This window comes from Polyodon spathula, chromosome 4, assembly GCF_017654505.1.
Source record: "Polyodon spathula isolate WHYD16114869_AA chromosome 4, ASM1765450v1, whole genome shotgun sequence".
Classification (NCBI taxonomy): Eukaryota; Metazoa; Chordata; class Actinopteri; order Acipenseriformes; family Polyodontidae; genus Polyodon; species Polyodon spathula.
In genome coordinates, this window is record NC_054537.1 from 77348038 (window position 1) to 77375738 (window position 27701).

The window sequence follows — 27701 nt, forward strand, 5'->3', positions numbered from 1 at the left end:
TTTGAATTTCCTCATGGCACTTCCAAGGTAATAACTATCTTGCCTACAACTACACACGAACCAGACCGCACAAATGCCTTTAACTTTTAAGCATTCCTCCAAATTTCTTTCATCCAATCAATTCCCTGACTTTTTATGTAGAAGATGATGAAATGAACTCCTCGTCAAATCAAAGCAGTCTGGCAACCTGACCAGGTGGGATTGGTTATAATTACTAAAGTCACCCAGCAGCACGAGCGACTCGCACTTAGGAGACAACAAGGGTAGATGATTGTCTGTGAGCTTGTAAGGGCTTGTCAAAATGAGCAAATACAACTGTTTTACGTTAAACAAGGTATGTAGATTTACGATATACATATTATTTAACGCATTGTTTGTAACGATGTCGTATTGTATTAAATAATTACAATGCATACAGTATGTTGGTTTCTAATGTGCTGAAGGATACCGATTCTTTTTTTTTTTTTTGCATTTGTAGTAGAAAATAAAGGACTGTTTTTTCTAGATTATTTCATTCGGACAGGTTGTGATGTTGTTAAAATAATAACAGTTTAACTAGTTTGAAGTCATGCATTCTTGTTTTCCAGGTGCTTTTCGCCGCCTGTTTCGCTTTCGGGGCGAACGTTTGTTTGGGATATGTTTTCAATCGCCACAGAAGATCTGAAGACTGGGATGAAGCTCCCCCAGACTCAGGATATTCTAGTATGTCCCTTATTTCATTCTAAATGTGGGTGTTCAGTCTGCTATTTCATATTTGAATATAAGTATTTACAGGATGTATAGAAACGTATTAGGTGCTGTTATTGCTTTTTTTATTATGCATGCATGCATGCATGTATGTATGTATGTATGTATGTATGTCTGTCTGTCTGTATCTATCGAGAGATAACAAAACATCATCAGCTTACCTAGCTATTTCTACCAAGATATCTGAAGATTGTTGTTGCTAATTTATTAAAATAGTTTTAGTTTTATCAATGACTCTACATATATAATCTATCTGTGTGTGTACATATAGTGAATATATAGCTATATTTGGGGATTTGGTCAAATACTTAGTAGCTGTTTCATGTGTATTTAATTTTGCCTTTTACTACACCAACATAATGTAAAGTATATAAAATTACATAATTTGGTACAATAGTTTTATATTGAGATGCATTTGGTATATGAAACTGATCTGTGAAATTGGCTTATATATACATAAACAGAAATATGATGGAAAGGAATATCATGAAAGCAAACCTATCATTTAAACAAGTTGAGTAATAGTTTGAAAGAGTTTTGAGTAAAGGTAGGTTTAATCAAAAGAATCCTAAAAATATTTAAATGAGCCTTTTTATTTTACTTGGCAAAAAAGAAAAAATAGTCAATATGTAGTGTGTTTTGGAAGGCTAATATGTATATTGGCTTGCAAGTAAACCTTTTGGGCGACTATACCAATGCCACTTAAAACAGGTCAAACATTAATACAAAATCCACATCCTTCACCTTGCATTTCTGCTACTAAACAAGTATTTTTCACATTTTATATTTTGAAGGTAAGCTTATGGATGGATCCTAATTAAGAGACCATCTAAGAATAGTTATTAGATGTGTTATAATACCCTGTTAATTATTCTTGGATTGTTGACATAATACATTTTGTAATGGATAGTGTGCATTATTGTGTTATTATATTTCAGATGGTAAACATAGCTTTTTATTTACAGAAAATATTTATTAGAATCGGATATGTATGCATGAAATAATATTTGCATATCCTGGAATAGTGTACATTTGAATAGATGTTCATGAGTTTATATAGTGCTTTTTATACAAAAGTATCGCAATGAACTGTACAGTACATAGCAGAAAAAAAGAACAAACCACAATGCATTGTACAGCATGTCACACATTCACCTACCACAGTGAGACCATTTAAATAACAGTATGCAAAAGAAACAATTCTAAAGTTAAAGTCCACTAAGATATGAAAGACATTTTATAAAAGTGTGGTAACACACTGTACTCATGCATGCCTGCATGCATGTCTACGTTTACAAATATGGACAGTAAAGTTACCTATTCATATTAATTGAGCAAATAGTATGCACAATTATAATTCTAATGTTTTAAATACAGGTTATCACAGTTTATTTTCTTCATTTGGAAACACCTTGTAGTTTGTTGCAATTGCAAGTCTTACGAGTGGATTAGTTTCAGTTAATGAGACCTTGATTGCAAACTACATTACCAAGTGCCAGGCTTTACAAAATATTTTTGTAACCATGCACATGCACCCTTCTTCAGAGGGAAAAAAACATCTTGGAGAGGTTAATTGGACTGGCACTTCGGCCCACTTTCCTTTCTCTTACTAAGACTTCCAATTCTTGCTAAGTATTTAAATTTGGCCGGTCACCCAGCAGGCTGTGCCCCCAGCAGATGTTTATTGTTTCTGCTGATTGTAGTCCTTTCAGATTCCCCCTGGATTAGCACTTCAGGATCTTGCAAAGGCAGATGCTTTGAACTCCACGAAGCTGAACCACCTGGCTGCCGCTGTGACAACTTGTGCAAAACCTACGACAGCTGTTGCTCAGATTTTGATGAGTATTGTTTGAGAACAGGTATTCAGTACAGTATGATGTTCAATCCTTTGTTAAGAAGCATTTGGTTTTATGTTTTATGGAGATTGCTACCCAAGCTTATCTTACCTGGCTAGTTCAGAAGTTTAATGCATTATTTTCACTGTGTCCTGGCTATGCAACCAAAAGTGTCAGTTGTCACTAATATAATACAAATGTCATATTTCACAATAGATTTTAACTTGATTCCTGGTCTAATCGTTTGCGTAGCATATTTTTAATAATGTTTTATTTTTATTTTTTATTCCATCATTGTGTGGTGCATTTCTTTCATATATTCTATTTTGTCCATAACTTTAAATCAACTGAAAAATAGTTTCACCTCAACATTATAATGGAAATGTAGTTCAGAATTAACTAGACTAGAGGAGGGCTAAAATGTATTTTAAAGTGTAAGAGGACCCTGAACTGCCCCCACCTTTACATTGTCCTACTCAGACTATTTGCTTTGTACTTCAGTCGCAAGTAAATGTTTACTTGTTTTAGGCTTTATTGTTACCTTTGCATAAAAAATGTGTGTGTGTGTGTGTGTGTATATATATATATATATATATATATATATATATATATATATAATATATATATATATATATATATATATATATATATATATATATATATATATAATATATATATATATATTATATATATAATGCACTAAAGATCGTTGCGGAGAGTCTCGGAATGAAGAAAACGCATGCCATTGCTCTGAAGACTGCATGGGCAAAGCAGACTGCTGTACCAATTATCATGTAGTGTGCAAAGGTCAGTTGGCACTTGTGTCCCTAATTTCAAGCCCACATAATTCAACTTTTAAAATATATATTGGCACCCTTTATAAAGATGAGCAAAAAAAGGCTGTATGAAATAAATACAGGTAATGAGCTATATTTTATTCTCAAAAATCAAAAAAATATGGGAAAACTATGTTATTTTATACTAATACAATTGTTCAGAGAAAATGTTAATTTTTAACAAGTCATTTTTTTTGTAAGATAGGTGTCAATTATTGGCACCCCTAAAGATTCTTATAAAATCAAACAAAATTAAATCTGCATTAACACTCTACTTTTTTAAGTATATCTCAGTCTTAAGGAACTGTATTGTGGCCTTCCATGGCTTCCTGTTTCATTGGGGTATAAAAATGAGGTAACATGCATATAAAATCCATTTGTCATCCATCACCATGGGGAAAGGCAAAGAACTCACAAATGAAGAGGCAAATGGTTGTTGACCTTCATAAATCAGGCAATGGGTACAAAAAATAGCTAAAAATATAAATATATCACTTACCACTATTAGGGCAATAATTAAGAATTTCAAAACCAGTGGAACAGTGATAAATCTGCCTGTTAGAGGACGCAAGTGCATCTTGCCCCCATGCACAGTGAGGAAGATGGTTTGGGAGGCAAAGAAGAATTCAAGGGTCACAGTTGGAGAATTACAGAACTTGGTTGCATCTTTGGGTCACCAAGTCTCCAAATCTACAATTAGACACCACCTCCATGTCAATAGCCTATTTGGAAGGGTTGCCAGAAAAAAAGCCTTTATTGAGAGCAACCAACAAATGTAAGTGCCTGGAGTTTGCTAAACGGCAATAGCACTTGGATTGGAACCGGGTGCTATGGTCAGATGAGATGAAAATAGAGCTTTTTGGCCACTCACACCAGCGGTGGGTTTGGTGTTGAAAGAAGGGTGCATATGCAGAAAAGAACCTCATACCTACTGTAAAATATGGTGGTGGATCTTTGTTATGGGGCTGTTTTGCTTCCACTGGTCTTGGGGCCCCTTATTATGGTCAACGGCACCATGAACTCTACCAAGGACCAGGACATTTTAGCCAAAAACCTGGTTGCCTCTGCCAGGAAGCTGAAACTTGGCCGCAATTGAATTTTCAAGCAAGACAATGACCCCAAACAATTTTGCAATGGCCATCTCAATCTCCGGACTTGAATCTCATTGAAAACCTGTGGTTTGAATTGAAGAGGGCAGTCCATAAGTGCAAGGATATCAAGGATCTGGAAAGATTCTATATGGAGGAATGGTCTAAGATCCCTTCCAATCTGTTCTCCAATCTCATAAAACATTATATAAAAAGGCTCAGTGCTGTTGTCCTTGCAAGGGAAGGGTGCACAAAGTATTGAAAACAAGGGTGCCAATAATTGTGACACTATTTTTTTTTTGGAAATAAATTTATAATTTGAGAAATGTGTAATTTCGGTTGATTCCCTTGAATCATTAATAAAGTAAAATATATTCCACATGTTGGAAAACTATAATATAGCTCATTACCTGTGTATTTTATACAGCCTTTTCTGCTCATCTATCAAGGTTGCCAATTTTGGAGGTGACTGTATGTGTGTGTATATGTGTGTGTGTTTATAATTATAACACACACACACACAATGAAATGTATAAAATAGGAAAAGTTTACCTGAGACTCCAACCATGTTTGTGTTCCTATCCTGCTAAAATGTGTGTATTTTTGTGAACACCTTTGCTGATGTGATCGCATCTCTTGCAGGGGACACTCATTGGGTGGAAGACGAATGTGAAGAGATAAAATCTCCAGAGTGTCCAACTGGGTAAGTTACCTCCCCCAAAATCAATAAAAAAAAAAAAAAAAAAGAAAGAATTAGAAAATAAGAAAGTACAGTAAGTTTAAAAAACAAACAAGGATTTGATTATTTGTAATTGCGTAAAAGAGTAAATGGCAACAAATGTAATTAACACTGTACAATGTATTAGGAAGGAGGAACAAACATAATTATAAGATCTGGAATTGTGGAAATGGAATACCAGCAGTTGGGTTCCAGTGCACAGTCATCAGTACATTTAGCTAACTGGGGACAACTCATCTTAGACATAATATGATTGCATTTTTTTTTTTTTTGTTTTTTTGTCTCAGTTTTGTTCGCCCTCCTCTAGTGATTATCTCTGTTGATGGGTTCCGTGCCTCATATATGATGAAAGGAAGCAATGTCATCCCTAACATTGACAAACTAAGTAAGAACCTTTAAAATGTTACTTGATGCAGTACAGCACTACAGAATGTGTCACTCACCCTCGCATTCAGCTGATCCCAGAATGCAAATTGTTAAACTTGAACAAAGGGCTTTTGTAGGTTGTAACTTGTTCAGAACTTGGCTGCCATGGTAAATATAGATATGTTCTTTTCTGTCAGAAATTTTGCAAAGCTGCCACAGTGTCAAAGCCTCATACCTCAATCGTATTGAAGTTGTGACTTACTTGCAGGGTTATATAAACACTATTTGCTAAATGAGCTAGTGGTCTTCACATTGATCTCTGATCAAACAGGGCTATTATATTGAGGTCATGCGATTCATTCTGTGTAGTGACAGTACACAAAGCTATTGTTGTAATATTTGAAACACAACTGTACTCTTTGGTTTTCTTTAGTTAGCTGTTGTCTCTCTCAAAAAACACATTTTCTATTGTATAGTACAGTTATTTCAGCAGTAACCACATTTTATATTGTTAACTTTCAGGATCCTGCGGCACTCACTCACCATACATGAGGCCAGTGTACCCCACAAAAACATTCCCCAACTTGTATACCCTTGCAACTGTAAGTATTTTTGTATATAAGTCGTATACAGACAATTTGTATATAAAAGGTCAGCCATTCTGCGATTAAGAGATAATGGTATTGCTGGGCCATGTTACAAGGCAATAATGGAACTCTTGAGTTAATATTATTGAGTAATGACAGAACAGGTATATGGGGAAAGTTCATTGTAAACCACAGGCTGAGTTGTATGTAAGAGTTTTAGAATTTCCTTACTGTAAAAATTGGATTTGCAATAGCTGGATCGGATTTTGTTTGTAAAGTCATACATCACACATTTGAAAAAAAAAAAAAAAAGATGTTTCTTTAAAAGAAAAACAATACTATAAAACCAGTTTAAATCAATTTTGTATTGGTGTTTTTCATGCAAAGGGACTTTATCCTGAATCACACGGAATTGTTGGCAATTCTATGCATGACCCTGTGTTTGATGCCAACTTCAACCTTCGAGGTAGAGAGAAATTGAACCATCGCTGGTGGGGAGGTCAACCAGTAAGTTTTTTGTTCTTTTCTGTAACTTGACCCAGTGCCATGAAAAAAAAGAAAGCACTGTGCATCTGTGAACAATTTGTACAGAAATCTTCTGACATCTGGCCCTGCTTCTGTGTCTTGCAACTTTGTTTGATTTGGCTCAGCAAATGAAAATAATGAAACCTGGCTTGAACACAGAATGAGAATTCAACTGATAACTGAAAGCTGAGGATAGTAATGAAACATCAACACAACATTATGCATTTGTTCCAAATACAGCTATGGCCAAAAGTTTTCTATCACCTAGAATTTGGGGATTGAGATGTAATAAAAAACTAAAACTATGAATATAATTTAGATATTTTATTTAACATTGTGCTTTCAAAAGTCTACTGGAAGCCATAATAGTAGTACAGTGTTTCATAGTTAGATTTTGAAATGTCGCATTTTTGTGAAGTATATGGAATACTACAAAGCAGTACTTAATTCAATATGGTAAAGTAACATTATTCAGCAGGCTTCATTCGACTTTATGAAGCAAAATTAGTTAATTCTATAGGGTGATTCTAAACTTTTGGCCATAGCTGTAGTCTTCACTACATTTATGCCAAAAGAGTAAAAAGGAAAAGAAAGGGTAAGTTGTAGGTCTACAATTGATGTCAACATGTACTATTATACTGTTGTACATGATAATATGACATATTAAATATATATATATATATATATATATATATATATATATATATATATATATATATATATATATATATATATATATATATAAAAAAATGGGCAATATACTGTTCTGCAGTACTTCCTAGTGTCGCTCTTTTTAAATTAAAACCGTGAACTACTTTATAAAACTCTTACCTGATTAGGTCCCACAAATAGTCCTGTTTACTCACTTCAGGGTTATTTTTCAAACAGAAATGCATTGGAGCTTTGGTTGTGTTTTCTGATAAATAAGTTATTGATTCAGCATACACTTGGCTTGCTGTTTCTCATTGTAATTTAATCATCTTTTGATTCTTGCTAGATCTGGATAACTGCCGAAAAGCAAGGGGTGAAGGCTGGTACTTTGTTCTGGCCATTGTAAGTTGTCAAATTCGAGTATCAGAATTTTAGTTTTCCCATTTATTAAAGGCTGCCCGTAAACATGGCTACTTTCATTACACCAGTTCTCGTTCTGATGTTTAATGTAATAATATACACCAGACAACACTGTACATATGCAAACTGTATTTAAAAAAAAAAAAAAAAAAAAAAATTGCAGAATTAGACAATACAGTAGACAATACTATTATAGGGTGTGAATACTTTTGAATTGGCATTTTGTTTAAATAAATCATTGTAGACAACTTTTTTTTCCCCTCATCAACAAAAGCAAAACTTTTGCTACAAAAGATTTTCCCTAAAATCCTTTGTTTGAGACATTTCTAGAAATTATACATTTCCATTGGGGTATGTAAACTTTTAACTACAACTATGTACTCCCAGTAGATTATTTTGGTAGAAAGTATTACTGCATTTCTGTGGATAAAACTAATAAATCCATTTCTAGTAACAGGCCATGTAGAATTTAGCTTGTGATGTTTTATTTGACAGCAGTCACACACCATACAATTCCTATTGAACATTTTACATAAACTGTTCTGCATTTTAATAAAGTACTTTTTGATAGGTTAATTGGCTAACATTTGTATTTTTTCTCTTTCAGTGTCATTCCACTTGAGCGTAGAGTCTTGACTATGCTGCAGTGGTTTAATCTTCCTGACAGTGAAAGGTGAACTTGATATGACTGCATGTCTTAATATATCTGTGTGTAACCATTCTTTATTCATTCGTATAATGCTTTCCTTGCTTCTTTTTGCATTATACACACAACTCAAACATTTGGCAGGAGCAACTGGGATAAAACTAGAAAAAAAATTGGTGACAGATGCTAGTGTTGCATAGAGTACACACTGTCTTTGCAAAAAATGAATTTGAGTACACTGTTTGGGAAAATCAGTCAAGTCTATCCCAAAGGACCTAGGATTTAGATCTGAAAACTGGGCAGGGTAGTGGGGGGTTGTGTGAGTGTGGAGTCTCCGCTGTACTCATAAACTGGTACCTGACCCCTAACAACAATACTCGTTCTGTGTGAAGATTTAAAAGATGAATTATCCCTAGTCCTCAGGTGACTTTCCAACATCTTACAGGCTTCTTGTCAAGGTCAGTACAGCTGTTCTAGTTACAGGAGGTGGACAAAGGTTCTGCTTGTGCGCTGTGATTGTAATCTAGTGCGTAATGTTCTATATAGTGATAAATGATACATTATGAAAACAACTTTTGTGGTGATCCAAGGAGCTTCTTGGCAGCAGCATGCGTCATGTGGTATGATTTTATACCAGAAAGTCCTGCCGGTCCTTTCAACTACATATTTAATTGCTATTATTTTAATGATTTAAGTTATTTTTATAATCCAGTTTAACTGGTCTAATAGAATAATCATGGACCAAACTTTACTAGGGCCAATAATTTAGAAATTGCAAATACAATACACCCTCTTATAGAGAAAGGACAATCAAAATGAACGATAAACTATTGTAGTAAATTTAATGAGATTGTGAATAAAAGTATAATTACATGTACCTGTTCGTCTCATGTATGCAGTTTATGCCTTTGCTTTATCCTATTTGTTATAGAATTAAAACACAGTACAAAAAGCAACAATCCGGAAGTGAAGCTGAATTTATTCAAAATCAATCTGACATGAATCAAAGTGCACTAAATCTTAATCCAGCATGCAAAAATCCCAAACTGAGTTTTTATTCCAAATCAACCCAACATGAAAGTTAATCAGATCCTGAAGTTTTGTTGTTGCTGTTTTTTCTTTAATCAATTTTGCTTTGCTGCATGGCTGCTGAACAAGCCGATAAAGTGCTTTTTGACAACCTATATTCACGACCGAGATAGGCTGCGTTGATACTTTTTTCAAACGATTAGTTGCAACGGAGGCATAGTTACATAGTACAAGGTTTTTATTAAGAGAAAAGAGTTGACTTCGCTATGAAAGTGGCATCCCGTGTGTACAGACTGGGATGTTGACAGTGTTTTATTAACTTTTTTGTATTTGTTTATTTATATATTTATTTGGGGTCCAGGGGTCAGCTTAATTATAATGAAGGGTGTTATAGCAAGGGTGTACAACCAACACAATGTGGGGTTCAAGCTTGATCAGCAGGATACAGAGATCGGAAAACAGAATAAATAGGATAACTATTTTAAATGTGATTGTAGACTGAAATTATATATATAAAATGTATATATGTGTGTGTATAATGTATGTAAGTACAGTAAGCACTTCCAGGAAATTAAATGTTAATTGTGAAGAGAGCATACTTATGTCAAACTGAAAACTAACAAGAAAAATTGGTAGGCTTTACATACTACACTCACACAAAAAAATAAAACCGCAATGCAGCCCTCCTTTAAAAATTTAATAAATAGTCTTATATTGTCATACTTATCATACATATTCATGGGCTTGCAGTAATCTGAATTTCTGTTGAAACTGTCTGGTTTCTTTCAATTCGGAGATGACCACCAAAGACATTATGTATGGGATAGGCTTGCCCATTGGGTAGGTATTGCAGAGTTCTCTATACCAGAGCTGCTGATGTGCCCCATCCTGGGATGGCGCCCTCTGTCCCGCCCACCGAGGGATTAAAACCATCATCCTGAGGAAGCCATTTCTCTTTCTTTTTTCTTCTCAAGACAGTAAGTTAAGACCTCTATGTCTAGCTGAGAGTGTTGATAGAAAAGAGCTTTGAGCCTTTCCCTTGCATTCATGCTGAAAGACGGTTTGCCACTTTCCTGGAATTACTGACTTTCTATTTCGAGGGTTTCTATTGCTTGAAGGTCGGCCACCTGGATGCTTGCCACCATGCACAATGGTTACGCACTTCAGTTCTGCTTGGGTCCTCTGCCCTTTTGAGGTATCACAAATACTTTCATGACAGACCCTCTTCAGGCCTCGGTACTTCAGAAGGAAGTGGCCGCCTTGCTGTGCAGGCGAGCCATTCATCTTGAAGACTACATCTCCCACGGAGTGGGGTACTACTCAAGGTATTTTCTGGTGCCCAAAAAAGATGGCAGCTTTCGCCCCCATCCTAGACCTGAGGCTCATCAACGGGTTCTTAAGCAAAGAGGCTCCAGATGCTGACTCCCATGGACTTATGGGATGAGTACTTTCACTTTCCCGTTCGTCTCAGCTTTGCTTTTCAGGGTAGTGTTTACAAGTTTGCTGTGCTGCCATTCAGAGTAATAAACTCTCCATGACTGGTTGATCTGTTCCCAGTCGCGAGAGGGAGCAGTGGCCCACAAGACGGTCATGACCGAGCATCTGGCGAGGCTGGACCTTGCCATCAACGATGAAGAGTTGGCTTACACCGGTGCAGTGCACAACATACTTGGGGCTCCGTCTGGACTCCAGTACGATGTGCGCTTACCTGTCAGATCAGAGTTGCAGTTATCCAGTGTTGCCTCTTCCTGTTTCTACAGGAATTGCAGGTCACCCTCCTACTGGTCATTCAGCTGGGTCTACTTCGCATGCACCCTGTACAAGCATGGCTCACTGCATTTCACCTACATCCCAAGTGCAAAAGACACCGTCGGCTGACAATGTCTCATATGTGCTCGGCAGTCCTACGCTGGTGGAGGACAACCTCTCACCTGTGCCAGGGTGTACATATGGCAGTGGTTTTCATCCACCAAGTGGTGACGACCAATGCCTCCAACTTGAGTTGGGGGTTAGTCTGAGAAGGCAGATCCTGGTCGGACTGCTGAACATCCCTGAACATAAACATGCTTGTGCTGCAGATGGTTTCCCTTGCTCTCCACCAATTCCTCTCAGTGCTAAGAGGTACGTATGTGTTGGTGGCTTATGTCAACCACCAGGGTGGCCTACGGTCCCTGAGGTTGCATCGCATTGCCTTCAGGCTTTTGATGTTGGCTCAGAGGAACTTGCTATCCCTGCGGGCAACAGACATTCCTGGAGTGGTGAACTGGGAAGTGGCCCTCCTCTCGAGAGATGGTCCCCTTCTGTTAGAGTGGCGACTCCAGCCTCGGGTAATGGAGCGCATTTGGGAACGGTTCAGGTGCAGGTCGATCTCTTTGCCTCGGTGGAGACGACACACTGCCCCCTGTGGTACTCCCTCCACTGCTTAGGCGGTCCACTCGGTGTCGATGCCCTAGTGCACGAATGTCCAAAAGCATTTTTGTACGCTTTCCCACCTATACTGCTGCTCCCGACACTTTCTCGAAAAGGTACGGGTAGAGGAGGCATCAGTTCTCCTAGTGGTCCAGGAGAATCTGGTTTCTGACCCTGTGCCAGCTGTTAGATGGTCAGCCCTGGGATCTCCTCAGTCAGACGAAAGGCACTCTTTGGCATCCGGAATAGGGCTGGTTCCAACTATGGGTCTGGCCCCTGAAATGGACCGCTGGTTACCCCTAGGGCTATCAAGGTGCAGTTGTGGGTACCTTGCAGAACGTTAGTGCAGACTCCACTAGGTCGTTGTACACCTACAAGTGGAAGTATTTTTAAGCTTGGTATCTGGCTAGAAGCTATGACCCAATCTCTTGCCCTGTGCTTATCTTTAGTTTCTGCAAGAACTGCTTTATGCTGTTAGGTTAACTTCCACTTTTGAAGGTGTATTTAGTGTTTATTTCTGCATGTCATGCCCCTGTAGATTTGGTTATCTCCAGGTGCACATTTTTTGGCTACCTGATTTTCTTAAAAGCTCTCTGAGATTATGCCCTCCCAGGAGGACCCTTCTCCCTGAATGGAGCCTTGATATTGTACTGAAGGTTCTCACGAAGGCCCCGTTTGAGCTCATATACTCCGTAGAGTTGAAGTATCTGCCTATGAAGACAGACTTCCTAGTGGCTATCGCTTCCGATAAGTGGGTCAGTGAGCTGCAGGCACTGTCTGTGCACTGCTCCTGCATGCGTATTTGGGAAGATTGCAGCAGTCTGTGTCTGTGCAAAAACCCTGCTTTCCTTCCCAAGGTATCACAGTCTTCCACATTAATCTGTCTGTGGAACTGGAGTCCTTTTCATCCTTTCCCGTTTTCTTCAACTGAGGATGAAAGATTGAATTTCCTCCGCCCAGTGCATCAGTCTGACCAGCTCTTTGTCTGTCACGGGACATGGACCCAATGGGCAGGTATATCCCATAAACAATGTCATTGGTGGTTGTCTTCTCTTTCAGGGATGCAGGGTTACAGTAAGTAACCTAACAATCTTTGTTGTATTGTTGTTGTCTGTAGCAGAAGAGCTCCTAGTGTATTTTGAAATGCAAAGGCATGTTTAGCACACAGCAGACTAGATGTACTCGTGTGATTACTGGAACTCACTTTGACAGTATACAAGTAAGTGTCTTTCTGATCAGTGAGCCATCAGAACGTTTTTAAAAAATAAATGAACCTCCCATTCATTTTTAGTGCTTTGCTCCATTACGCGGTTCAGTGACTGACTTTCTATTTAAATAATAACTGCACTCAGACACTCAATTCAATGTTGCTGTGACTGGGACTGAAGTATGGTGAAAGGCTCAAGACACAGCAGTATGATTTAATGTATGCTAAAAAAATTAATCTCCCAAAAATTTGATGCGTTAATCACGGAAGTTCACTGCGATTAATTGACAGCTCTAATTAGTGGTGCGCTGGTCTCAAGGTCCGGAGCCACCTATGTTCCACTATACCCTAATTACTAAATTAAAAGCACCTGTTAATTGTTTAATACTATCTATAAAACCTGGACCAAGTTATTTCCGCCCCTGAAATACTACTTGTGCACTGTTGAAATAAGTACTCGCCTTCACCCCTTGCTTTGCAGCAGTTATCTAGAATCTTCCATGGCTGTCTTAGAGGAGGGAAATAGGTTGTTTGTGTTTTTTTTGGCTTGGCAATGGGGAAAATGATTGATTAAGTAACACCAATGCTGCTTGTTTCATTGCCCCCCACACCCAGCTTTTAACAAAACACAAAATAGGGGTCATTTAAATAAATTGATCAATGTCTTTCATTTCAGGCCCTATGTTTATGCTTTTCACTCTGAGCAGCCAGATCTCGTAGGACACAAACATGGACCCTTGAGCAATGAGGTTAGAATTGAGCTTTACTTTAACAGAAATGTGAAACGCCTGCCGCAGAGTGCGAATGCTGAGCAGATGTATATTATAAAAAAACAGTGTTGTGTTCATCAGGGTCTGTATTAGATTCTTAACCCCCAGGCAGGAGGTTATCGGTACATTTAAAAAGCTTGAAGATCAACAACGATAAAGCCAGATCCCTGTTATTCAGTAAAAGTATATCATATTTTTTATTTGGCTTTTCACGAGGTGGGAGAAAAAAAAATTGATCACAAGGTAAATAATCTGTCAAGACATGAACAAATCCAATTTTCTTTTCCACCTATATCCTCAATTACCCAACCTGTTGGTCTTTCAAATAACCTTAAAGGGTACATAAGGACTTTTTTTATTTTATTGTGTTACATGTTCCCATGTATTGCTACAACTGTTTACCTAAGGTGTGTAAACTGTTTATTTCTTTTATTTTTTTCATTTTGACCACTTTTTTTAAATTGCATTCCCTGCCTCAAGATGGCTTCACATGTACCCGCATGGACCTCTCAGAACTACATTTCCCATCACCCTCCTGCTCACATACAGTATGTAGTTGAGATGAGATTTACCAGTGAGCAGTAAGATGATGGGAAATGTAGTTCTGAGAGGTCCATGCAGGTACATATGAAGTCATCTTGAGGCAGGGAATGCAATTTAAAAATTTTAAAAAAGTGGTCAAAATGGGGAAAAAAAATGTAAGCAGTTCACACACCATCAGTAAACAGTTGTAGCAACACATGGGAACATGTACCACAATAAAATAAAAAGGTCCTTATGTACCCTTTTAAAGTTATTTGAAAGACCAACAGGTTGGATAATTGAGGACATAGGGGGAAAAGAAAATTGGATTTGTTCATGTCTTGACAGATTATTTACCTTGTAATCCTAATCCCCCCCCCCCCCCCCCCCCTCAAAGTTTTAAGGGGTATAACTGAAAACCTTTTTAGAGCCCTAAGCAACAGATGTTAGCTCTTATGTAAAAAGCCAAATAAAAAGGTCCTTCTGTACCCTTTAACAGTTTTATATAGTGTATATAAAAGTCACATCAAGAATAGAAGCAGTCCTGTCCTTCATTTATTTTCATTATCTCATAATGTATTCCATCGTTCCAAGAATCTGATACATGGTTCATTATTCCAATCTCTTGGTGAAATTTGATGTTTGCATTGGCATATTGTTACATTGTGTTTTATCCATGGAGTGATGTGTCAATGAATTATGCTGTGCCACAGGACATGCGTTGATTTTGTTTAAAAAAATAAGCTTTTACAGTCAAATGTAGTAATTCATTTAATGATTTACGGTAAATCGCTTTATAACAGTGTTTTTCTTTTGTATTGCACAGTTAAATGATCCTCTAAAAGAGATTGACCAAATCGTTGGCCAGTTCATGGATGGCCTAAAACAGATGAAGCTTCATCGCTGTGTTAATCTAATGATTGTAGGAGACCATGGTAAGGACGAATTTGAAAAGATCAGTACACATGCCCAACTGTACTTCACAGTATTGCTTCTGCCTGACTTAAAGGGTGAAAGATCAGCTTATCAGATCAGATTTCAGATCAGATTGCTGGCTGTGAATTAAAAGATTATACCTGCAAAACAATAATTTTTCCCATCCCTATATAGGAATGGAGGAGGCAAATTGTGACAGAACTGAGTTCTTAAGTTCTTATCTGTCTAATATTGACGATATTATTTTGGTACCTGGATCTCTTGGAAGAATTCGTTCAAGATCTCCCAACAATTCCAAATGTGAGTGAAAAAGTGGAATATGACTTTGTTTTAATGCAGTAAATTTCAAACTATACTAACATACACAAAAGACCTTGAATGCTGACAATCTTTAAAAACATATTTTTTGTTCTCCTTTTTTAGATGACCCTAAAGCAGTTGTTGCAGAGCTTACAGTGAGTTCAAGTTCTGATAAATTTGATTAGTGATATTTACCATAGTGAAACATTTAACTATTATGATCTGAATATGTATATATAAATAAATGTATATATTCTGCTGTAGTTTTCCATAGCATGAATTAATAAAATTATTAAAAGCAAAACCTGAAGTTGAAAATGTAAGGGTTGAATCTCCTTATGAACATTTATTAAAAACATATTTGATCAAAACCATCTGGATCACCTGTTGTCCAGGGTGCAATGTGTGTTTGAATTTGTTACATTTGCGAGGAAATGGTACACAAATACACACAAATCAGCTGTAGGTGTGTGTGACTATTTACAATGAAAGGGGAAAAAAAAGAAGCAAGAATTTGATCATTTATAGTTCTACTTCTAATCACTTTTGTGTTTTGCTTTGTTTTTTTGTTTTTTTTTTAGTGTAAAAAGTCTGATCAGCACTTTAAGCCTTACATGAAGCAACACCTCCCTAAGCGCCTGCACTATGCAAACAACCGCAGAATTGAAGACATCCATTTGCTTGTGGAGAGGAAGTGGCATGTTGCGAGGTAATATGCTTTTCTTTAATCCCTTGCCCTTCTGAAAAAAAAAAACTGCAATAAAAACTGGGGCTTTCCTTCAGAGAGGGGAAAAAAGCAGCTGTGTAAAGTTGTGTAACAGGAAAGACCCATCATGACTTTTTTGCTGGCCAGTTTACAAGCCATCAGATGTGAAAATTGGCTGGTCATTTTTTGCAGCCTAGCCTGAACTACATAGCATAGTCAAGCTTCTGGTTCAGGATTAAAAAAACAGCAGTCCTTTTACGAGGATAAATAAGTAAAACTCCCAAATATAGGTGCTCACTCGTGCAAAGCGCATGACATACACAGCAACAACTGACTGTTGGGACATTTTCTCTAGAAATATTCCCCAAATGAAGAACCTTAAGCAATAACATTAGAACATTTTTTGTTTTTATCAGCTTGCTTGTGAAAATGGTTTGAAAATGTGCTATTCAACTATTTTAACAGTTGAATAAAACATCTGAAAGTTTTCTGGCTTTTTAAAATATTTAGGGTTTTTAGGTGTATTCTCAGTGAAAATTACATTTGAATGTTTTCTTAAATATGCAGAGCCTAGTCTGAGACCTATTGTACAGTCTGACCACATGCTGGTTTTCTTCTGGCTTGACTGTTAAGAAAAGAGTAGCAGGTAACTTCACTTACACTCGGCAGAAAGATCACGAGCAGCCATGCAGCCAGATCTCTAAGGTAATGCAATGAGAGAATAAATCATTAGGTGAAGTAAACTGGTTTTGTGACTTAATATTGAAAGTAGCAAGTCCTACTGCAGATGAAAGCTATTTTGGAAAGACCCAAACATTCCCACCTGTTCATTCGTGTAAACCAGTGGGTTAACGGGTCAAGGCCTGTGTAGAGCCATGTGGAGTTCATTTCACCACAGTCTTTAGGTATGGGCATTTGGATTAAACTGTCTAACCACTACATTGTATTTTTTATTTTAGGAAATCTGGGGAGGGAAGGAAACATCCTGGAAAATGTAGTTTCTTTGGCGATCATGGTTATGACAACAAAATCAATAGCATGCAGGTAGGCTGGTGTAGCTGGTTCTTTTTAACGTCTTTAAGACCATTAACCTATTGTATAAAACACATTCATTTAACTCCCAAGGGTTTCTTCAGTTTTAAAGGTGGTAAATTCCTTTGACAATAAAACATTTCAACCACATACAGATGAGTTTACCTTTCAAACTATAGCAGCCTACATGTCCCAAAATGCAGTTGCACCTGTCTCAACCAGTGGAGCTGATAGGGGATTGAAATAGATTGAGAGAGTTTTTTTGTTTTTGTTTTTTTGTCAAACTGATTGCAAACTGAACATTTTGTTTTACAGACAATCTTTCTAGGTTATGGACCAACCTTTAAATACAAGACAAAAGTTCCAGCCTTTGAAAACATTGAACTCTACAATGTCATGTGCGGTAAGATTTAGGTGTTTGTGTACAGAATATTAATAAGCCATGGCTGGCATGGGGCTCTTTGGCAATTCATATGGTTGGGTCTCTGAAATTCATTAGTGGGTGTTTGTTAAACCAACATTTTACATCAACTGTGTCTCCATTATATTTTTGTATTTTGAATGCAAGTAAAATGTCAGATCAGCCACTGTGTAGATCAATTGAATTGACCCTGGCAAGTCTAAATGTCTTGTTAGTAAGAGTATTAGTGGGACAGCCAAGGTGCTGGTCCCCATACTTGTTTGAGTCTTCTAAGAAAGTAGGATACTCCAGTTTTCACATGGACCTTGGCGTTGGTCACTCTATTGAATCTTATAACTGCAGAATTCAAAGGTGCCTAAGCATTCACTATGTGATTGCTTAAATGATGCATACTGATAGATTTGCCATGATATTTTATATTTCAGACCTCTTGGGACTGAAACCCGCTCCTAACAATGGGACCCATGGGAGTCTGAATCACCTCTTGAAAAGCCCCCCATTCATACCAAGCATGCCAGATGAAGTAGCCAAACCATTACATCCTGCACCTGCTTCTGCTATCGTCGATGAATTGGGCTGTACTTGCGATGAGAAGGTGAGTGGCATTTTTAGTCATTTTTTAATACACACATGAATGGCACCATTCACAAGCTATTATATTATTTATAAACCATTTGCATCACCAGTATGACCACAGAGAGTCTGGGAGGGAAGGAAGGCCTGTCTTGATTTCACAGAATTTAGAATAAAAAAAAAAAAGGAAGTTGGTTCTGTTCTGAGGAATTTGTCAAAGCCGTTTACATCTGGTTATTAACGTACATACTTTTATTTTTTATCATCTTCTTTTGTAGAATAAAGGAGATGAGCTGAACCAACGCTTGGCCAACAAGGGAACGGGTGGTAACTACTTTACTTTTTTCACTTTCTTGTTCCCCTCATTTTTTAGTGTTACATACACTCCCAACTCCCAAGGGTTTTTGGTCCATAAATCTATTAAAACAAAAGCTGCAATATATTGCCTTCCGCCTTCAGATAGCATGGTGGAAATAGGTAGACTGGTCATTGTTTTAAGTTTGGAAGTTCCACAGTGACTTGCAGACAAATCATCTCAAAACAATCTAATGGGTTCTAATTGAAAAACAGGTTTACTCTGGTTTATTTCCATCCATAAGGTGAAGTATATGGGAAATCTGATTCTTTCATCATACTTTTTATAAAACGCAACTAAATGATATATATATATATATATATATATATTATATATATATATATATAATTATTATGAAGGGCTTGTTCCCGAACAAGAAATGGCGTGACCAGAGTAGCAGGCAGGCACGCAGAGAACAGAAGTAGGGGACACAGAGACAGAGTTAAAAACGTTTGCCGCAAGGCACAGTATTTATTAACAAAAAATAAACAAACGTAAACCAAACACGTACCGGTAACATGCACTGCTCCTCACAGAGGCTGTGCAGAGCTAATTTTTCTTTTCCCTCAGCTGCTTGCTGTTCCTTCTAAATACGTGTGCTCCGTCGAGACACGCCCACCAGCCAACTCCGTAAATTGTGAAAAAGGAGCATTGTAGGTTTCATGAGCACAAACACATACAATTAAGAGATCTGTCTCTACCTCTTGACTCCTTTATATTGCCCTGTTGGTTTATGGTCATGCATTATGCAAAACAAACAACAAAACAGTGTCCAAAGTATATTTCAAGATGACATACTGCCTAAATGAAGGTTAGGGTGACCTGTAATAAACTTGAATGCAAATACACAAGTGTGCAACATGTTTTTTTTTTTTCTCTGATATTCAGCATTGCTTAACAGTAGATGGTTCAACCAAATATGTTGCAGATAATCTGTTGTGTGGGGTTATTCTTATTTTCTATTTTTCAATTCTCTTGTTCAACAAAAAGGATTTCCTTAAGTTTTTTTATTTTCTTTTTTAGATAGCAAACATCTGCCCTATGGTAGGCCTGCAGTACTTTTCCGCACAAAATACAGCATTCTGTACCATAGCGACTTTATAAGTGGTTACAGTGACACCTTATCAATGCCTCTTTGGACATCATACACAGTTACTAAACAGGTATGTATCATTTCTGTGTGAAATAAAATATCTTGCTATTTATGAAACAGCTCTATGAAAGTTGTTATGTATTTAAGGTATATATGTATTCCTTCTCAAACCAAATATTTACACATTACATTTTATAAAGTATTACAATTGTGAAAAAGATATGTGTTTTACCTACAGGTAAATGTAACAGTTTCTTCAGACCCTCTCATACTAAATGCTTTGCCTCTAATATATCTGGTCAACTGTACGTGCTTGTATTAAAGCACAGTACTTGTGTACTGTATATAAACTGTATGTGATGGGGTCTACTTTGTCTAACTATGAACACTTGTTTCAGGACTCTGATGCTTTGGCACGTCTGCCTGATTAAAAATAGGATTTATCTAGGTAGCACAAATGTAGCTTTAAATTCACTGACAGCAATAGTTTTGAAGCATTTACTGACAAGTTTAATATAATCTTTTATTACTGTCCATGTGTCCAAGTTTACTGCCATATAGCAACCCAGTGCAGGTTGCAGGTGGTGGTGAGTTTGCCAGATTGCTGTGGTCCGTGTATGTTTTTGCGGTAGAATACAGAAGTATAAGGTTTGTTTTGAGGTGTCCAATGCATTAATTTGCTTATCAAGCCCATTAACAGGCTACTCAAGTTTATATCGCACATATTGAATGTAGGCAGCAGTTACACGGATTTGAAGAAGTTGTTATTGTTTAATGGGGCCCTATTACATAAGGCTCTTCAGTTATTTAGAGACTCTTAATTTTTATAACACGTGCTCAAGCCTATAATACACATGACATGGGATTCAACTGTGTGTTTTGTATACTAATTCATTCGAGATGAAAGTTTGTGATTGTGAGTGATTTTTTTTTTTCTTTTCAGACAGTTGCCACTTACTTTATTTTTCCAAAACTCTTGATTACCAGCAGAGAGGAGTTAGGACAAATAAGTGTGCCGTATTCCAGATGTTGAAAATCTTTGCTGTGAAGATAATGCCACCTTTAGGGCATCAATTGAAATTAGAATGTTGGCAAAACAGGAGTTAATCCTTCCACGATGGTTTCTGATGCTGTCATTAAAGTGGCATCTGCTATTTCAGTTGTGGTAAAATGTTCTTTCATGGCTGTGTACAGGGCTATAGCTGACATCTGTGCAAAATCTGATGGCTTTAAAGGCACAGAGGGTGGCTTTTCTGCTAATTATTGTTTTAGAGTTTCTGTAGTGCTTGAAGTAAAAGACGCTATGTAAATAAATATTGTGTAAGGTAAGGCACACAGAGATTAACAAAGATTCCTCCCACGCCACATTTTAACTCCTTATGTATCACACCATATTTACTCAGGCTGATGTTTCCCATATTCCTGACTCGCTGAGCAGCTGCATGAGGCCTGACATTCGTGTGCCACCTGCCAACAGTCAAACCTGCTCTGCCTACAAAGCAGACAAGCAGATGTCCTATGGGTATCTGTACCCTCCACGTAAGCTGTGGTTAATAATTTATTCAGAAACAAAGTAATTAAAAGTGCATGAAATTTAGAAGATATTTAAGTTATAGGTCTGCAGGTTAAAATCTGTCTGTGTACCAAACATTAAGACAATCACTTTTGTATTCTCTTTACTCTGATGTTGAATTTGTAGAAAGTCATATACAACCAGCATCCAGAACTCTGTTGAAATGAGGTTAGATTACAAGGTTCTAAGTGGATCAAAATTACCAGAACAAATTTTTCTTTTATTTTTTTCTTTTCAGAACTGGCTTCTTCCTCTGAAGCTAGATATGATGCTTTCCTCATAACAAATGCTGTTCCAATGTATCCCGCCTTTAAGAGTAAGTAACTTTATAGTAAATAGAAATCTGATGGATGAAGTACTGCATAATTTGACGTTTTGTTTAAAATTGATAATCCTAAAATTAAGGTGCCCTTTGGGGTTGGATATAAACATCCTTGACAGATTACAACAATATATAAACTAGGACCAACTTTCCATCGCATCTGACAAGTTGAACAAAACAGCCATGAAATGTGTGTGTTAATTATGGATATTCGTTTTTTTTTTTTATTGTTTTATTTGCATCTGGACGTAGATAAATTATTTGTTTTTATGATGGATGGTAAATAGGTTTTATGATGGTAGTACAAAGAGCTAAATAATGGAAAAGCACTTGCAGGGTTCTTTCTAAAAAATAAACACAGCAGATGTTTGCTGAATGACTAAGGCCCATGAAAAGGACAGTGTTTTGGTGGTGCTGTTGTACTTTGAGTTGCTGGTACCAATTATCCCTTGTATTTGAAATGTGATTTTATTGTGTTCCTGAGAGGAATCAATAAAGATTCTAACTGGGGAGAACTGGCTTAAATACTAGCATATGTTTTTTGTTTTAGTAAATGCACATTTTGGAAGAAAAGGATTCAATTTTAAAAGCAGAACATTCTTAATTCAATGGGAATGGAGTGCTAACAATGCTGTCTACCTCTTTTATTTATACAATGCTGGTCCTCCTTTTTATTGGGATGAAAATATTCTGCTTCATATTTTATTATTAATATCTTGTTTGCATTGAGCTACTTTCTGTGTGTTTTTAGAATCCTAAGTGGCAGCACTCAACAGCCTTCCGCGGTTTAAACAAATAAAGTACAACTGACAGAAACGTGGACATTTTGGAAAATGCAGGCATAAAAGGATTCTGCTTTTCAGTTTTTGCGTCATTTATGTTCAGCCAGTTTAAAATGGTTCAACAGACTTTACTTTACTTATTACATTTGTATAGCTGATCCTGTACAGCAGGAGTGTCCAACCCACAGCTCGCGAGCAACATGTTTCTCGTGAAGCGGTTTGATGTTGCTTGCAAGAGCCCATTGAAGACACTAAAATGTATAGTTTGGCAGTGGCAATCTATTCAATTATATATGTTTGCAAAGCGTGACCTTATAAATACCTTTCTCTCTACGGTTCATGACTGGGCTCTTCCTTCGTCAGCAGCCCTGAAGAGACTGACTGCTTTCTTTTAATACCCTGCAACTGTCTGTAATTTACAATAATAGCCAAGTGCAGGTGATAATTAAACAGTAATTAAATTAACAAATAATAATGCAATAAACACACCTTTTATTTTTATAAGCAGGGATGATATTTAACCCCCTCTCTGCTGTGCTACTATATATTTTTTTTTTTTATTTATTTAGTCATCAATAATAAGACATTTTAAATTGTGAATGGTTGTTTGAATTGCCTACAGCACTTAAATATATACATTTTTAAAAAAAGTATTGAAGTTCACAGTTATAGTTATTGTAACTATAGCCAAATGGCAGTCTGTATAGGGACAAAAAAAAAAAAAAACTTTAAAATGTAATGGCTGGCAAAACACTATTGGTAATAAAGAGGAATGCAATGAACCAACATTAAAAATTGTCTACCTATTTTCTGGTTATACAAAGTGAAATTCATGTCACATGCTAACTCAGATTACAGATTAAGGAGCTATAGTACAAATTGGTAACGAACTCTGTATCCTATGTATCCCAACAACAACAAAAAAAATACTAATGGTATCTGTCATTTTTTTCTCTCTATTCAATATGTATACAGTATATCAGGCAGGCACAGACATATTTATTACTTCTGCAGTATTGTGCACTTGGGTAAGAGAGATCTAAATTCTTAATTAAAAAAGGATACTTTTGGAGTAAGTCAGGTTGTACCACCTGCTTTAAAAACAAATAGTGTGGGCCAGGACAGGGCAACTGAGCACAGGGTTAAGACCAGTGGCATAACCAGGATTTTGTTTTGGGTGGGGATTTTTGTTTCTGCAAGTAAAAAATTAACTACACTCCAAATTTGCAATTAACTCAAACTCCCTATTAAGAACTGTTTGTTTCACCTCACAATTCCATTTAGAGACACTATGCAGTCATGAAACATACAAATTAAATAACAGGTAGATTAACCTAGATCCCTTTTCATCCTTTGAGTGATATGTTATTCCATACATATCTTCAAATGCACCATTATAAGCATTAATTTTCAGCAGTTATGTTTTTGTATTTTTGCCTGTCCACAATTTGGTTATGCCCAATCGTTGTGTTTTACTGAACTGTAGAATCTCAGGACAGATCATACCAATTACAATGTTATTTTATGGGTTATTGTGAAGGCTGGTATTGCTTTGAGGCAAATACCCAGGAGATGCTATATCAATGTTAACATAACATTGACATGGTCAATTCTCACAGCAGTAAAAAGACACGGGACGCTTGAGTTTTAAATTTTACATACGGTCCCAGTGTCCTGTAATTGGAGGACCTCTGAGAAATTATCTGGGATAAAAAGAAATTTTGTTGTATCTAAATGTAAAACTATGCATTCTAGGTTGCAGGAAATGTAGAATATTTTAAAGTTAACATTAAAAAAATTCTCTTGAGAAGGGCATGTCCCAGACCCCAGTGGAAGCAGGTCACTCACTCCCACACTGAGCCACTTGCTCTCTTAATGCCACACAAGTGGACCTATTTTCATCTCTCAAATGTTGAAGGGTATGGGGTCTGTCTCTGTATGTTTGTCGATTGCGTGTGTTTATGCGTAACTCAATTGTTTGTATTTGGAAAAACCTGAACCTAATTTGAATACATTTTGTCTCATACAGACACACCAATAGTGCTGGTTGTTTTGACACTTACTAATAACGTTTGTTGTTGTGCTTTTAAAGCTGGAGGTGGGGGCGAATTTTGGCGCCTCTACAGTGTCCAAGAAACGTAGTTCAGAAAAAAAGAATAGACAACAGAAACTTCTCATTTACCTACAGTTTGCAGGAAATAAAGATGTTCAACAGCAGTCTGAAGTATTTTGTTTAGCAATGTTTAGTTTTGGAGAAAGGTGTATTTATTGTCAACAGAGTACACTGTATTGTGGGGGGGGGATCACGAAATTTATTAATTAATATTTTTTTTTTAAAGGAGCAAGCCTACTTTAGTAAACTAGCAAGTGCTGTATGTATATAAATATCACAACCATGAGTTTACAATAACATACAAGCTGTTTCTAGCAGGTAGAAACAAGTGTGCAAACAGTTTTATAATTACTTATAAAGACATTGTTGTGGGCGTAGGTATATGTGTCAAGTGGAAAGGCACTTCACTTTCAACAGTAAAGAAAGACGGCAAAGTGTGGCAAAGATACCACTCAAAACGGCAAAATGTATGTGTACTAAATATTCATAACATATTCCCAGTTTTTAATTTTTTCCTTCAAAAGACATAACTTTTATCATCTAGTTTTCATAAGATTGTATTTGTATTACAATGCTGTATTTGTTATAGTGTTTCTATAGCTCTTTAATGTTCTGTCACAGTTTCTGGCTGTGGTGCGGGAGTGGTGGTTTGCAGGTTGTGAGTGTGGGTGCTGTACTTCTGTTGACTGGTGTTCTGCTTGCACAATAAACACACACACACAGAGCTGGCTGCTACAATACGCTGAATTCACTATTGACTATATAAGGCAGATACAAAGGGCTTGTGGAGTTATTTTAGTGGTGCTTCGTGAACAACAAATAAAATGGAAAAACCTTAAACTTCCATCACCAAGCATTGAAAGTTCCTGAGATGAGTGCATAGTATTCATGCTGTTCTTGGTGTCCACCAGGTTGAACTGTTTTCCTCAGTACTCTGCTGTGTGTGTGTGTGGTATTGTTTTACATCCTAAATATAGGTATGGTACAAGCCTCGCAGTGAAATTTATTGTGGCTTGTATCTTTAGTCTGAAATTTAAGTGTCTCATGCCCAAGAAAAGGTTGGACACCACTGCTGTACAGTATCTACAGTAGAATGTGTAGTGCGAGGGTATATAGGCTGTGCCTTGTGCTTGTTTGTCTTGTTTGTGCCTGCAAAAAAAAAAGAAATGATGAAAATCAATGTTTTCAAACATTGGCTCTGTTGGCTTCAGTTAGTTTTAGTATATTATGTGACTCGGCTTGGCAATCTGGAAAGTCTTGAACTTGAAAGGTCCCTGTGACTGGTAAACGATTCTGATGCATGTGTATTTCTTTCCCTGCAGAAGTGTGGCACTACTTCCAAAGGGTTCTTGTGAAGCGCTATGCAACAGAACGGAACGGGGTCAATGTTATAAGTGGTCCAATCTTTGATTATGACTATGATAGTCTTTACGATACGTCTGACAAAATTAAACAGTAAGTCTTTATTTTTATTGAATGGTTTATGGAATACATTAGTACACTTGTAAAAGAATTAAGCAAATTGTTTGGTTTTTTTTGTGTTTCTTTTTAAATTTATTTATTTATTTATTTTAAAAAAAATTTTTACATAGTACCAGGCCACTTGTTGGCTGAATGTTGAAATTGCGTCGACATTTTTAAAGGGAATGTGGAATTTCAAATTCTCTTGACCTATTAATTTATATTATACTTCATTTCAACACAGCTACACCGTAAACATCTATGCACTTTCCAACTGACAGATTGTAAATTCAGATATTGTTGTTGAATACCCTGCCAAGCACCGGTTTTAATGTCAATCTGTTTTTTAATTAAAAAGTAAGTTGCAGTGTTTCTTTTTGTAGGTATGTTGGTGGATCTGTTCCAGTGCCAACACACTACTACAGTATTATAACCAGCTGTCTGGACTATACTCAGGCAACAGATACATGTGACGGTCCCCTGAGTGTGTTCTCTTTTATTCTTCCTCACAGAGCTGATAACGATGAAAGCTGTAATGTAAGTTGTGTTTTAGTTTCTATAACCTTCAGTATTATGGTCATAGAAATACTGATTTGGAGCAGGAGGTTTTGGATTCAAGATCCAGTGTCTTTTTTTACTACAACAAGGACATGCATGGAATTTTTTTTTTTTAGTTTTGTAACAATAAAAAAGGTTAAAAATACATATCAAATGTTTTGCTTAAACGTCAAATGTTAAAAATAAATAATTCAGTTACTAAAATGCCCTATTCTACGAAAGGATCCTAGTGCCATATTAGACTGATGTTGCTTGCTTCAGTTAAAACTTTGACTAGGACCCAGAGAGTAGTAAATAATTATGTGCTTACAGCAAACTTACTAGTTAAACTTCTCCCTGCTTCATTAATGCAACATAGCAAGACTTTTTTCCTAAGGTTAACTCCTCTTTTTACTCCTCTTTTATATATAAATATAAATAAAAAAATGTATTTGTTTTAAACAAATCTAGAGTTCAGAGGAGGAATCAAAGTGGGTTGAAGACCTCATCAAGATGCATACAGCACGTGTGCGGGACATTGAAATTTTGACTGGATTGGATTTCTACCGCAGAACCAGCAGAAGTTACATAGAGATTCTTTCTTTAAAGACTTTCTTGCATACCTACGAGAGTGAGATATAACCTGCTAACTGTAATCTGTACATCTTTGACGCACAGGTGTATATTTTTATACTGTTTTTTGTATTTATTACGCAGTGTAACAATTTTTTTTTTTTTTTTTTTTTTCCTGGGTAGTAAGTGTTATTTCCTAATTGCTTATGCCTCAAAAGTATAGAAAAATGGCTATTACCCACAAACTTTGCTTTTGTGACCAGGACAGTGATATTTTGAAATATCACTATTTCCAATGGGGAAAACGGGCAAATGTGTGTCTTCGTTCACGTAAAGTGAGAAAAAAAAACATATGAATCCAAATTAACATGTATTTATACTAAAGTAATACAAAAATGACTACAAAAGATTTAGAAGCGAGTAGTTTTTCGAGATTTACGATTATACTGGAAATACAGTATAATCGTAAATCTCAAAACTACTCGCTTCTAAGTTGAGTGTTTGAGTGATATATTATTCCATTCATATCTTCAAATGCACCATTATA

The 27701-nt window shown here is 36.6% G+C and overlaps 1 protein-coding gene across 1 annotated transcript; it reads left to right on the plus strand.

The window, feature by feature from the left end:
- The first annotated feature begins 22 nt into the window (after positions 1-22).
- LOC121314889 (ectonucleotide pyrophosphatase/phosphodiesterase family member 2-like) lies at positions 23-27342 on the plus strand. Its single transcript, XM_041248630.1, has 25 exons — positions 23-334; positions 588-702; positions 2451-2618; positions 3276-3389; positions 5149-5209; positions 5533-5630; positions 6134-6213; positions 6586-6705; positions 7721-7776; positions 8402-8467; positions 13762-13834; positions 15204-15312; positions 15488-15613; positions 15737-15768; positions 16195-16322; positions 17279-17363; positions 17667-17754; positions 18198-18367; positions 18624-18672; positions 19724-19863; positions 21197-21332; positions 21605-21682; positions 25906-26038; positions 26428-26581; positions 27053-27342. Exons 1-25 carry the CDS (start codon positions 302-304, stop codon positions 27221-27223), a joined length of 2583 nt encoding a protein of 860 aa, XP_041104564.1. The 5' UTR covers positions 23-301; the 3' UTR covers positions 27224-27342.
- Positions 27343-27701: the final 359 nt, after the last annotated feature.

What these genes read in the sequence shown, in the direction of transcription:
- LOC121314889 (XM_041248630.1), top strand. Translation starts at nt 302, where the DNA reads ATGAGCAAATACAACTGTTTTACGTTAAACAAG. An exon ending in CCCAGACTCAGGATATTCTA is followed by an intron (nt 703 to 2,450) that starts GTATGTCCCTTA and finishes TGCTGATTGTAG; the next exon opens with TCCTTTCAGATTCCCCCTGG. An exon ending in TGGGTATCTGTACCCTCCAC is followed by an intron (nt 21,333 to 21,604) that starts GTAAGCTGTGGT and finishes TTTTCTTTTCAG; the next exon opens with AACTGGCTTCTTCCTCTGAA.